Source organism: Xenopus tropicalis, chromosome 7 (assembly GCF_000004195.4).
Source record: "Xenopus tropicalis strain Nigerian chromosome 7, UCB_Xtro_10.0, whole genome shotgun sequence".
In the NCBI taxonomy this organism is placed as follows: domain Eukaryota; kingdom Metazoa; phylum Chordata; class Amphibia; order Anura; family Pipidae; genus Xenopus; species Xenopus tropicalis.
Genome location: NC_030683.2, coordinates 103,470,613 through 103,484,068, shown reverse-complemented (window position 1 = coordinate 103,484,068; position 13,456 = coordinate 103,470,613). Strand labels below are relative to the sequence as shown.

The 13,456-nt window shown below is 36.9% G+C and overlaps 1 protein-coding gene across 5 annotated transcripts in view; it reads right to left on the bottom strand.

Moving 5' to 3' along the window:
- LOC100489703 overlaps window positions 1-13,456 on the bottom strand; it is a 55,511-nt gene that overhangs the window by 1,738 nt on the left and 40,317 nt on the right. For 4 of the 5 annotated variants that reach the window (XM_031906388.1, XM_031906389.1, XM_012967400.3 and 1 more), the window contains exons 13-18: window positions 11,854-12,949; window positions 9,008-9,234; window positions 6,892-7,963; window positions 5,915-6,007; window positions 2,421-2,534; window positions 1,561-1,799 (exon numbers count right to left, since the gene is read on the bottom strand). In XM_031906388.1, the coding sequence (XP_031762248.1) occupies window positions 1,561-1,799; window positions 2,421-2,534; window positions 5,915-6,007; window positions 6,892-7,963; window positions 9,008-9,234; window positions 11,854-12,949 (2,841 nt within the window). The remainder of the gene's footprint in view (window positions 1-1,560; window positions 1,800-2,420; window positions 2,535-5,914; window positions 6,008-6,891; window positions 7,964-9,007; window positions 9,235-11,853; window positions 12,950-13,456) is intronic. The other variant, XM_018095474.2, reaches the window with a different exon arrangement.

Genomic DNA, 13,456 nt, shown 5'->3' with positions numbered 1-13,456 from the left:
ATTTATCAACAAGCATACTAATGTGCATTTGCATCTGTAAACGGTACACAAATTGCAGTACATGCTATTTTGATGGTGCCTAGTTGCAAAAACGAAACCTCTTTTCTAATTAACATTAGAATTCAAGTTTTTAATATGAATCAATTTTTTTGCACTAAACTTGAATTAGGGTTTTTGAAACTGGAATGTTTAAGATTTAATAATTGCAAAAAACTGTGCTATTGGGTGTTCATATAAAAATCAGTGGGAGTTCTCCTAGGTAAAATGTAAGTGTTTTTTTCAATTCGAGTCTTTTGAATTTTTTTTAAAGTTGGTAGACTCGTTGAAAATGGTAATGCGATTTTGTTAAACTTGCAGTTTTTTCTCAGGTTTTTAATCTATTGAATTTTGAACTGTGAGTTTTTTATTAAATTAGCACACATTCAAGATATGTGAGTTTCAGTTTAAAAAAACCCACAAAAAGCAGACTCTTTAGTAAAAGAACTTACATTAAGTACCCTTAATTAAAACACAAGTGGAAAATTAAATTAATGGATAGAAAAAATTATAATGACCTGTACTGAGGGTTTTTCTTTGCATAAATATTGTTACATGAAATTACAGGACTTGTAGAACTCTCAGCTATAGACTCTAATCCAGGGATCCCCAACCTTTTATACCAGTGAGCCACATTCAAATTGAAAAAGTTTTGGAGAGCAACACAAGCATGAAAAAAGTTTCTGGGGGGGGCAATAAGAGCTGTAATTGGCTATTTTATTTGGTAGCCCCTATGTGGACTGGCAGCCTACAGAAGGCTCTGTTTGGCAAGTACAGTGGGTTTTTATGCAACAAAACTTGCCTCCTAACCAGAAATTCAAAAATAAGCACCTACTTTGAGGCTACTGGGAGCAACATCCAAAGGGTTGGTGAGCAACATGTTGCTCCTGAGCAAGGGGCTGATTTATCAACATTCAAAGTCAATTTTTTTAGCAATTCCAATTATTTTTTTGGATACATTTGAATTATGGTTTCGAAATCTCGAATGTTTAATATTTATTAGGCTTAAAAATTTTGAAAAATGTGGATGCAAAATTTTAGCACCTAAAAGCTTGGATGGTTATGTAGTTAAAACCAGTGGGAGTCGTCCTAAAAATGTATGCTGTTTTTCAGATTTTTCTAAGGGTTTGTAGATAAAATAAAAATGATGAGAAGAATGCAAATTTTATGCATTCAAATTTTTTTTTCATGGTTTAATTCAACCGAGTCCTTTATATAATATGTTTTTAAATAAACAAGCAAACATTTGCATTTGGTAAAATTTTAAGTTTATTTGGATTGGAAACTCCCTGAGCCAAGTTTCTATGTGTCCTCAAGAAGGACAAAAGATTGGATTACCGGGATGGGGAAGAGCACAAAGAGAACCAGCATGGGAAAAACCCAGAAATATGGAAAAAAGGAATTACATGTAAATCATGATTGTAACTGAATGCTTTTAAATTTTAGTCACTACAAAAGTATTCTGGCAAACTTGTGTTTATAAATGTAGTGTGTTATTGTAAATATAGTGCAGCGCATACATACCCAGGGGAGGCCCTTACTGAACACTGGTTAACAACGGAATACTTGCACACCAGATGTATAAAGCTGTATTTTAGCACTGCCATTATTTTGCCAGTAGTCGAGTCTGCTCTGCACAATGGCCTGTAACATCTTATCTTAAATAGATACATGTTTCTTTCACACCATCGGTCAAAGAAAGTCCGAAACTCCATCCAGCTTAAGAATTCCTTTCCTTCTAGAATGTTCAGGCTTGTTGGTTTCTAGAAAAAAGTAATAGATTGTGATGTTTTTTTGTTCAGAAAGGTGTGGGTCGCAGTGCCATAAGCAAACTTGGGATTTTGCAAGTAACAAAAATAGTTTCATTCAAACAAAAGTTGCTGCCCATTGGTTTGAATAGATCTTAGTAGGGTTGAGCAGCCACATTTTTTAGATGATTAAACAGCAGTGAGAAGACCTAAAAAAAACCAACAAATACAAAAAATGCATTTTTTGGCCAAACTGGGAATCAAATTTGCATCTTGACCTTTGATAAATCTGCCCCTATATGTCTTATGACACAGTGGGGTTAATTTATTAACACTGGGCAAATTTGCCAATGGGCAGTAACCTATGGCAACCAGTCAAATTGTTGCATTCATTGTTCTTCCTGCATCTAGCTGAGAAAAGCCAATCACTGATTGGTTGCTATAGGTTACTGCCCATGGGCAAATTTGCCCAGTGTTGATAAATGAGCCCATTGTGTTTTGAATTCACCATAACATGAAGCCTAAGATGAGGTGATCATGAGATGCTCAATAACTTACAATAGGTTATTCTTTTACTGCCTTGGAATTATAAGGCTCAGTTACAAATAAAGGTTGTAATTAAGAGTTGCAACTTACCTCATCTCTCAGGATGGAATGAGAGATCTCTTCTAATATAGATGCTGACAGCTTGGAGCTTTCATAGCTTTGTGGTAGATTATTATTAATCCCATTCATGTGACTTTCAGACATCTTGAATTAAACGAGATGACACAATACATTTTAAAATAAATTTAAACTCCATTTGCTTATGAGTTATTTAATATATTTCTTTAGAACACAAACCCTGAGGGCCCGAAATTTTGCTTTGAGGCATTACAAACCACTAAGGGGCATATTTCTTAACACTGGAGACATAGCAACCAATCAGCAATTAGATTTGGACGGTCACTTAAAAGTTAGAGAACAAAAGTAAAAATCTGATTGCTTACAAATGGCAACATGATGTTGATGGGATGTAATGTTTGTCTCCAATGTTAATAGATACACCCCTAATTGTAGAAAGGCACCTTGCACATCAGTCTTTCTAATGAGGCTTTTAGTAACTGTCTTGCCTCAACCTGAGAAAGGGAAAAATGTACAACAAAGTCTACATCTACTGACTGATGGCATGCTGCTAGGTGTAAGATTAGAATAGAAATCTACGTTTTCTATTATTTTTCTTACACTAAACAGGACAAAGCATACAATTCAATGAAAAGTCACATTCTGCTTCCTCTTCATACAAGATTCTCAGTGGACTAGTAATTTGTTTTGATTGTGCTCGTATGAACAGGAAGCACTTGTAGAATGTGGCTTTACTTCCAGTTTTAGTGTTTGCCATGTGCATTGAAAAAAAACAAAATAAATAGTAACAATAACCATTATCAATGCTGAACATGCCATTGGTCCTTATTTTGATTTTTTTGTGCTATTTTTAAATGATGTAGCTTTTTCTTCAGGAGTTTCAGCAGCTATTTGATTGCTCATATTAAACAGGGAATAGGGGATACATTATTTTTTAGTTTCCGTGAATCATATGACACATACATTACTAAGCATTGTTTATAAGAATATACAGGATATTCCTGGCTCTTGTGTATAACATATATATATATATAAATAAAGATAACTCATGAGACTTAAATTATCTGCAATGTAATTAAATCAATGTTTCAGATCTAAGGTGGCCATACAGGTTAAGATCTGCTTGTTTGGCGAGGTCACTAAGTGAGCGGATCTTCTCTCGATATCCCCAGGGGACCTGGGGACAAACGATCGAATTATAACAACAGCAATGGGCGCAGTCAGTTCTTTTAACCTGCCTGATCGACATCTGGCCAATTTCAGGCCAGATAATGGTCAAGCCATGCCCGTAGTTGCTGCTCCTACACAGGCCGATAAGCTGTCGAATTGGTCTAAGGGACAGATATCGGCAGCTACAATCGGCCCGTGTATGGCCATCTCTACACAGAGGACCTTTATCAAGACATCACAAACAGTTCCACAAGCAAACTGAAATAGTCAGTGGTGGCTGAAAACTGACACCAAGGACCCAGTCCTTTGACATAATAGGTGTAAAGTGTACACTGTAGATTACATCACTGTGTGTAGATTGTTAAAATGATGATCAAAGGGATCGTTTTGAATATACTCATTGTTATTTTACCTACTCGAATCTCCCTTTGATCATCAGCTTAACAATCTACACCTATTATATTATGGGACTAGGTCCTTGGTGTCTATTTTCAGCCACTACTGACTATTTCAGTTTGGGGAACTGTTTGTGATGTTTTGGTAAAGGTCCTCTGTGTAGGACTGAAACATTACATTTTTGCACATAATTTAAGTCCAATAAGTGCTCTGTATTCTACATGCTGGGCCTTTCTTGCCTTTAAGGGCTCTGGTACACGGGGAGATTAGTCACCCGCGGCAAAACTCCCTGCTCGCGGGCGACTAATCTCCCCGAGTTGCCTTCCCCCTGCCATCCCACCGGCGAACATGTAAGTCGCCGGCGGGATGGCAGACGCGGCGGCGCGATATCGGGAAATCGCCGAAAAAGAGATTAGTCGCCCGCCAGCAGGGAGTTTTGCCGCGGGCGACTAATCTCCCCGTGTACCAGAGCCCTAAGTGTGCTGCCTTTCAAATTCTCTTTCTCTCTCTCTCTCTCTCTATATATTTATATAGTCTGAAAGTTCAAGCACACCAAACAAAAAAGCATTAAACCTGGGTGCTATCCAAGCTTAGTAATACACAAAATCAAAATATAGATGCACACCAGGTATATTTAGTAAGAAACTTCGGCCTGTGGGGACCAAAACGTTGGCCTGTTTTCTTTTTAATGATACTAATTAAAAGTTAAGTTTTTTTCTTACTAAAAATACCTGGTGTGCATCTATATTTTGATTTTGTATATATATATATATAAAATATATACTGTAGAAATAACCAACAACACCGAGATCTCTTGTGAAAAAAATGTGTATTTTTAAAACAGCATAAACATTGGGATTATATCCTCATATATTGCATTACAAGTTAAAATAGAATTTAATTTAAAATTTAGTATGCTTTCCTTAAAAACTCTATTGATTTCAGCAGTGTCATTGGCTAACTGTGGTTGATGAGCTGTGCTCGAATGCATTCCCAGTTGTTCAGTCAGAGCTCTGTATAGATGTCCTCCTTTGTGAGATGCACTGACTTTGCCAGTGCTTTAATTTCACAGTCAGTTTGCATTGGGCAGCAAGGGATCTGATCATCTATAAATTTACTTGGATTTTAATGTGATTAACTTGATTCTGCTTTTTAAACATTTTGCCTCTTTATGGCTAGAAACAAAAGTGACTGTCATATTTAAAATTCATTTATATTGACCCTTGGGGTTAAGATGAAAAATCTCAAATGAATACAAATATCAAGTTTCAAGAGATTCTGAAGGATAGAAAAACGTTAGCACTATACCTTCTGACTTAATAAGCATTCAATAACACTGCCACAAATTCATCAAAAGTCCACTACAGTGTACATGGGGCCTAGAGGTTTTTCTTCTGGTTCCCTACAAGTTATGCACCCCATGTATTCATCAGCAGCTGGGCACCCCTCTCTTATAATACCTTAGTCTGGCCAGCAAAGTTCTGTTTGGATCATGGTGATGCCATAATGTCACAATGTGGCATGGAAGTGCATGGCCGGGATAAACACCAAGGGCTCAGATGGTAGGGTGCTTGTGGCAAAGAGAAGAATAGATAGAGTACAGTTGCTGCCAGCAGCCAAATAAGACCAGTGAATATGCCAGTCAGCACATTAGGATGCTATCTGAGCCATTAGACCATTGGATCAATATGGATGTGTTGCTGTTTTGTCAGCCATTCATAAAAGCTGTGCCACTGTTCTTTAATCATACTGAAGCCTGCACTGCAGTGCAACACACTTTTCAAATCAGATGTCTATGTCTTAAAAACTTATATCACTTATTCTCACTCATAAAATCTGCCTCACTTACTATTTTAATGACTGGACCACATGTATTAAGTTTAGATCTTGATAAAGGGCACATGCTAAAGCACATGAGTCTACAGTACAGAAGGACTTACCTCATCTGTAACACAGTCAGTACTCCCCAAAGTGGAAACTACAGGCCACGGATTGTGGTCCACACTAACTTTGCTTGAGTAAACATTTTCACTCTAAAAATAGACAAATTATTATACAAAAAAAATACATGAGGTAGTATACAACTTAATTTAAATAACATCCATCCACACACTTGTTGCTGGTGGCAGGCAACATAAAGATTTGCTCTGGCTATGGAAACTTGATATTCTAAACTGATGTATGTAAATGTTTTAAATCTTTCTCTAATTAATATATGACTTTCCTTTATATTAGATGCCAGTAAGATTATGCTAATGTTAATTCAATGAGCAGAGCACTATACTGAAAGAGAACTGCCATGATATCAAATTTTGATAAACAGAAAAAAAACAAGGAATAGACAAAGTAACATGTGCTTTATTGACTACAGAAAGTCATTTGATTGTGTTGACATGTAAATTATGTCCTCAAGAATACAGGCATCACACACTGTGTCCTGGATAAACAAGGCATGGTAACAAGAAAGAGAGTTTAGAACATAGGGGGCTAATTTTTCAAGATTTCAACCAATCAGGTCTTTGCTTTCATCTTCTGTAAGTAGACTTTTCAAAACTTATTGCTGATTGGTTGCTTTGGGCAACTGCACTGGTCCTATTTAGTACCTAGGATTCACTAATAATACAGCCATTTGGTGGAAACTTTTACAAGAAATATCACCTAGAGAAAGGGAAGCAGGAAAGGCATGCCACAAACAGGTCGGCAGTAACTCTTCTGTACGATAGTTCATGCATTTAACTGCAGGTTCCACAGAAGCAGAGATCTCTTACATAGGAAAGCATTATAGATATACTGTATAACAGTACTAATTCACCACACTGATACACTCTGTCGATAATACACTAATAGAGACTCACACACACAGCAAATCTTAACAAATGGTTTGGCCTTTTTAAGGTGTATGCTTACACTTACTTACCTCTTTATTATCAATATCAGGGGGGCTGTAGTTCTGTGATGTATATTCCCCAGAAGACCTTATCATTTTTAACAAGACTGCAATGCAGGATGCCAGTGAACTAGGAAAGCTTAGCATAGAACGTAGCTCATTTGTATGCCAGGCTGTAAACTCTATGAAATTCCCATCCTTCATCCTGTGGCCCCAGCTTTCAACCCAGTCCTCCTTACGTATGTGCCATGTATTCAAAAAGTATTGGAAGAAACCTTTAGTAGCTGCTCTTTCCAGCTCTTTAAAATATATGTTGTAAAGCGAAGATGTTTGAGAATGAACTAAATTATAAATGATTTGCTTCAACTCCTCCTGAGTGGCCGGGTCTTCCATTCTCATCTGGTAACATAATGTATCTAGAGCATGTGTTTGACTCATACGCACACAGCAGGAAGGTAGAAGATCCTGAATAAGATCAAGCTGGGTCAGATCTGTCTGAAGTACCATCCCTTCAAGTCTTTCCTTTATTTGAGGAATGCTTTGGATAAGGGAAACCACAAGAGACACGACAGGAGCAGCACATTCCTTCCTTGTGATCAAGTATGCAACCTCTCTGCCATTACTGTTGTCATCTTCACAAAGCACCGTGTACAGGTCAAAATTTTCATTAAGAGTTAGCGACTGACCCAAAAAGAGTAGTGACGAGAACGCTTCCAGTAAATGCTTTGAATGTGATACCATGATAAACACACTCTCTAGAGCCAGCGTTTCTGAACAAAATGATAACTTCAGCTTGACTTTGGGATCTTCTAAGAACAGAAAGTCAAGTTCTTTGAGCAGATCCAGAGTATCATTTTCTAGAAACATACTCCAGTTCAGGATATCCTTAAGATGCTGTTGAGTGACAAAACAGTTTCCAACACTGCTGGTCAGTGAAGCAAACCGGGGCCATGATGAGAGTCGACAGTACTGAAAGTAAGCACCAAATTCTTCTTGGTCTATTGTGTGATTATGCAGATGTTGTGAATGATTAATCTCTAGACAATTCTTCTCTTCCATATGCCTCACAGTAAGGAAAACTGGGCAAGATGAATTGGTTGTGCTGGTGGAAATACATAAAAAAAAATGTAAGCAAAAATTTTTCAAAAAGTCCTCACAAAAGTCATGTTGGTTCATTTAGCACACCCAACCCTTCCACAAACCAGAATTAGTTTGTTGGCCATTCTCAACCCAGGATGGTGGGCATGACAAACCTTTACTGAAAATGCTAGAAGATGAGTAGAAAGTTACAAATTGGGGGGCACTTTTAGAAAAAAAAATGACAGGGTTATATATTTGATAACAGAAAGATAAGTAACCGAAAAGAAGGTGAGATATTGGAGCTACTTTATGCAGCCGTGAGTGCTGCACATACTGATGCTATACTTTAAAAGTAGTTGTGCTTAAACATGTGCCTATTCATTTAATGAATAAAGACAGGAACAGGGAATTTTCATTCTTCAGCAAACAGAATATATATAAAATAGATATCAGAAGAACCACTAGTGACCAAAAAAGGGCTAATACCAAGTATAAACTTCTAATATTCCACAATCATTACAAATGATTTATTTCAATCCATTAAAAACATTAAAACCCCTTTTGAATAGCCTTAACGCGTTTCATGCTTACCCAGCACTTAATCATAGGCTCCAAAACAGGTAAGCATGAAACACATTAGGCTATTTATATGGGGTACGTACAAAACACGTTAAGCATAAAATGCGTTAGGCTATTCATATGGGGTACCAGCCCGTGGTATTAGGTAAGCGATTACAATCACTGGGGGGTGCCTAAAATTTTGGCACCCCCAGTGATATTTACCTTTCCTTCTCCTTTAAAGAAAACAAAGGAACCTATTTCCAGCCAACTGCAGTAGCTACTAATATCCTCTGGGGCACACGTTTTGACAACTAGGCCACATAGCATAGCTTTATTGGATTAAGTTAATTCTTGTTAGAAGCCTGCAACTATAGTGCTGGTTTAGTGAGCTTGTGTTAGACATGGGAAGCTTTGGATTTCTCTATTTAGGAACAGTCTCAAGAACATCTTTAAAGCTACTGTAAAATAAAATGTTACTGTGTAAATATACAATGCCGGACATTACCTTAACTTATCTCTGTGTTGCAGCCATTCACCAGTTCCCTTGCACACAAATTGAACTAGCTGGTATCGCAGGTGCTTCAGATCATCCTCTGCCACATTCTCCAAGGGAAGAACACTTGTTATCTTAAACAGGGTTTTTTTTTCTTCACACCAGGAATCAAAAAACTCACTGAATTCATTCCAGCTTTGGAAAATCATGCCATTGAGATCAGAAGACTTAATGGTTAGCTAAAAACACATAGATTATACAGGTAAGTAGGAGTTTGATTGAATCTTTATGCATTCCAACTGTAAAATCATTGTAAGAGTTGTAATGTTTTGGTGACAGAATGGTTTGTAAATGAGGGGTCCTGCGTGCCACTATACTAAGGCTTAGTTATGTCAATGCTGTCTTGTTGGCTGCCCTGATTCCACCAAAAAACTGCTACACTGAAACCTAGAATGTAACAGTTAAAGGAACAGTAACACCAAAATATGAAAGCGTTTTAAAGTAATTGAAATATAATGTACTGTGGCCCTGCACTGGTAAAACTGGGGTGATTGCTTCAGGAACTCTACTATAGTTTATATAAATAAGCTGCTGTGTAGCCATGGGGGCAGCCATTCAAGCTGGAAAAAAGGAGAAAAGGCACAGGTTACATAGCAGATAACAGATAAGACACCATTGTATTCTAAAGGGTTTATCTGTTAGCTGCTATATAACCTGTGCCTTTTCTTCTTTTAAATGGCTGCCCCCATGGCTACACACCAGGGTTTATATAAACTCTAGTAATGTTTATGAAGCAAACACAAAACTTTTACCAGTGCAGGGCAGCAGTACATTATAGTTTAATTTTTTTGAAATATATACATTTTTTGGTGTTACTGTTCCTTTAATCTGTAGTTTGTATATTTGCATTGACATTATAAGAGAAAATGCAACACACTTGTAAACTAAGCAGAACTACTTGTCAAAACATAGCAGTAATGCAAGATCTATGATTACTTAGCCCAAATGAGCCCAGGACAACAATTTTGCTCACTTAATTACCTTAATCTTAATTGCCTTTTACATTTGGTTACATTTCTGTCAGTGATCAGTCAATTTCTCTGGCAAAGTACTGAGGCTTCTGACCATGGAAAACTTTGATATGATGCATAAAAAGGGGTGGTTAACCTTTAAGTTAACTTTTAGTATGTTATAGAATGGCAATTCTAAGCAACTTTTTAATTGGTCTTCATTATTTATTTGTTATAGTTTTTGAATTATTTGCCTTCTTCAAACCATTTGCAGTTTTTTCATGGCAGCAGAACTATTGCTCTAATAGGCTACAGTTTTATTGTTATTGTTACTTTTTGTAACTTTCTTTTCTGTTCAGGTCCTCTCTTATTTATATATCAGTCTCTCATCTCAACCACTCCCTGGTTGCTAAGGTAACTTGGACCCTTGCAACCAAATAGCCGCCAAAACTTCAAACTAGAAGCTCCTGAACTAAAACTAAAATAACTTAAAAAACTACAAATAATGAAAAATGAAGACCAAATGCAAATTGTCTCAGAATATTACTCTCTACACCATACTAAAAGTTAACTCAAAGGTGAATTTAAGGGAATAATGGGGCTTATTTATAAGTGCCACATTGTGCAATCCCAACACACAGTTTTGCACCCATAAAGCTTTGTGGGTACTTAATACCACAGTTGCTGCATTTTCTCAGCATATACATAACATGAAAGCACATCCCTATATTGCCACACCTTTAACAATGTTTTTCTTAGCATTACAAATCAATTGAAAAACTAAGGGAGCAATTATGCTTTATAGTATCTTGTGTTACAAGATTTGTTACATAAATAAGGCACTATAACTACAGTAGTGATGTAAGGTCAGGAAATGCTCAACCCGCACCCAACCGTAACCTGAAAAATGTTGCCACTGTAGGACCCGCACCCAACCTGTACCTGCTTCTTTTCCCTCTGTCAGCAACTGCACACACCTTAGGTTCTAGGAGTTCGTTATCATTCTTTGAAAACAGTATTTAACAATGCAAAGAAGCAGCACCCATAGTGGTCATCAACAGAACTCATTTCACTATTGCTTGTTGTCCATGCCTCAGTCAAGGCAAGAAAAATCCTAACTCCAAGTATATGAATAAATGCATTTATACAAACAATGAATAATTCAATCAGGTATTTGTTTTGACATTAAAATTAACAACTTAATTAATAAAGGCATATAGTTCACGAACACTTTAATTAGATATGTATATTATCCCTTTAAAGGAGGAGGAAAGGTAAAAACTAAGTAAGCTTTATCAGAAAGGTCTATGTAAATGCTGCACTGAGTCCTCTATCAAAAGAAACACAGGATTTCTTGTCTCTTTTTTTGTAAACATTATGTTCCAGTGTCTGACTTTCTCTCTCAGAAACATCCTTAATTTCCGTGGCGAGAGTCTGTGCAGTTCTCTGCTCTCTCACCAGAATGCTAAGAACTCCATCCCCCCTCCCTTAGGAATGTGTGATCTGAGCTAAAACGTTTAGACTGCAGGCAGCTGCTATCTTAAGCAAACGGAGAAAGCTTCTTAAGCTGTTTACTCAGGTATGGTAATGGTTTCTGCAGAATAAATATATTGTTATAGGTGGAATTAATGTGACAAATATATTGGCAGTAAAATGCCCAAATTACTTTCCTTCTCCTTTAAAGTAAAAAATTGATGCAAAATATTTGCTTACATACTAATAAATGTCCATTCATCTTCTCCCATTAGCACTGCTAAGTAACTGTCATTATCACAGTTACTCTGAATTTTAAAATGTACCTTAAATGTACATAAAATTGTACATAAAATTATTATTTTGGACTATTACCTTTTCATTGTTAGCATCTGAAATTTCCATTAGTACAGGTCCTTCATCATAATCATCATCATCATCATCAACAGTTGCATTGTTATCACTGTCCACTAACACCTTTACAATAGCTTGGATGGAAGATCCTAGTGAACCTTTAGTAATCACTATAGGCTTCAACTCTTCTTCCTGTCTGGCTGCACACTCCAGGAAGTGTTCTTCTTTTATGCCATGACACCAGTCTTCCTTACAACAGTTCCAGTTTTGCAGAAAGTATTGAAGAAAGTGATCTGAAGAGGATTGTTTAAGATCTGTAAAGTAGGTGGAGTAAAGTTCAGAGGAGTTTTGATATTTGATTAAATTACAGAGCAAGCCTTTTACCTTCTCCTCGTTTGAAGGTTCGTGTTCTTTTAGATGATGATGTAGGACCTCAAGCATGTATGCTGGACTTATGTGCACAGAGCAAGAAGGTACAAGATCACGCACAGAATTCATCTTTGTAATATCTGCTTGCAGCAAAATGGAATTAATATTCAGCTCAGGAATGCTCTGAAGAATAGACTCTACCATCTTACAGAATGGGGCTGGATTTCCTTTATGGGTGAAAAAATAAGCAAAAATGCTACTCGTGTTATCATTATCCTCACACATTGCTGTGTATAGTTCATAGTTATCAAAAAAAGCCAGGGGCCTGGCAATAAAGAGGACAGAAGGAAATTTCTGTATTAAGGAACCCATTTGAGAAGTCATGAGAAACACATAATCAATTTGCATTACTTCTGGCGTAAATCGTAGCCTTACTTTAGCCAATGGGTCCTTAGACAAAAGTGTCCTTAGTGATTGAAGAAGATCCAAAATCGAACTTTCTAATATTTTCTTCCAGTACATCAAATCTTTTATGTCCTGTGGAGTAATGAATTTCTGAGCCATATTACTGGCCAGGGTGGAGAAGCGCATGTAGGAGGATAGGCTACAGAGATTGAAAAAGTTTGTGAATTTTTGAAAGTCTGTTTTGTGATTGTGATCCGTTTGTGCATGTGTCACCACCAGGCAGCTGTCTTCCTTACAAAATTGCAAGAACACAGAAGCTGGGCAAGACAATTGGTCGGTTTTTCTATAAATGTGAAAATAAGGAAGAAATATAAATAGTTTGCTGAAAAGTTTTAGATGAAAATGATTTAACATTTTGATGGAAATCTAAATTTGTTATTAAAATACAATATCAACTCAATCTAGCTTACTGTATAGTATGGACATGTCCACTTATATGCCGATACTGGAAAATGGTTAATAGACATAAATGTGGAGACTTCACCCCATCCTCCAATTCTGTCCCCTGAAAAATGCTTGCTAGGGCCTAGCAATGTCTGTGATTTATTTGTGGGCAAGAGGTTATCCATCTATTGCCCTAGTTTCATATGCATCTTGTGATTGTGTAAAGGTAATGTCCCATAGGGAGATTATTTGCCCACGATAAATCTGTACTACCGTGACAAGCCTTTCCAATGACAATAAAGGGAATTGCTAGTGGAAAGGCCTATGCATCGCTATGGTTTTCCGAAGTTGTGCAAAGTTGCCTGCAGGAGGAAACATTGCATGACTTCGGAAAACCGAAGCAATG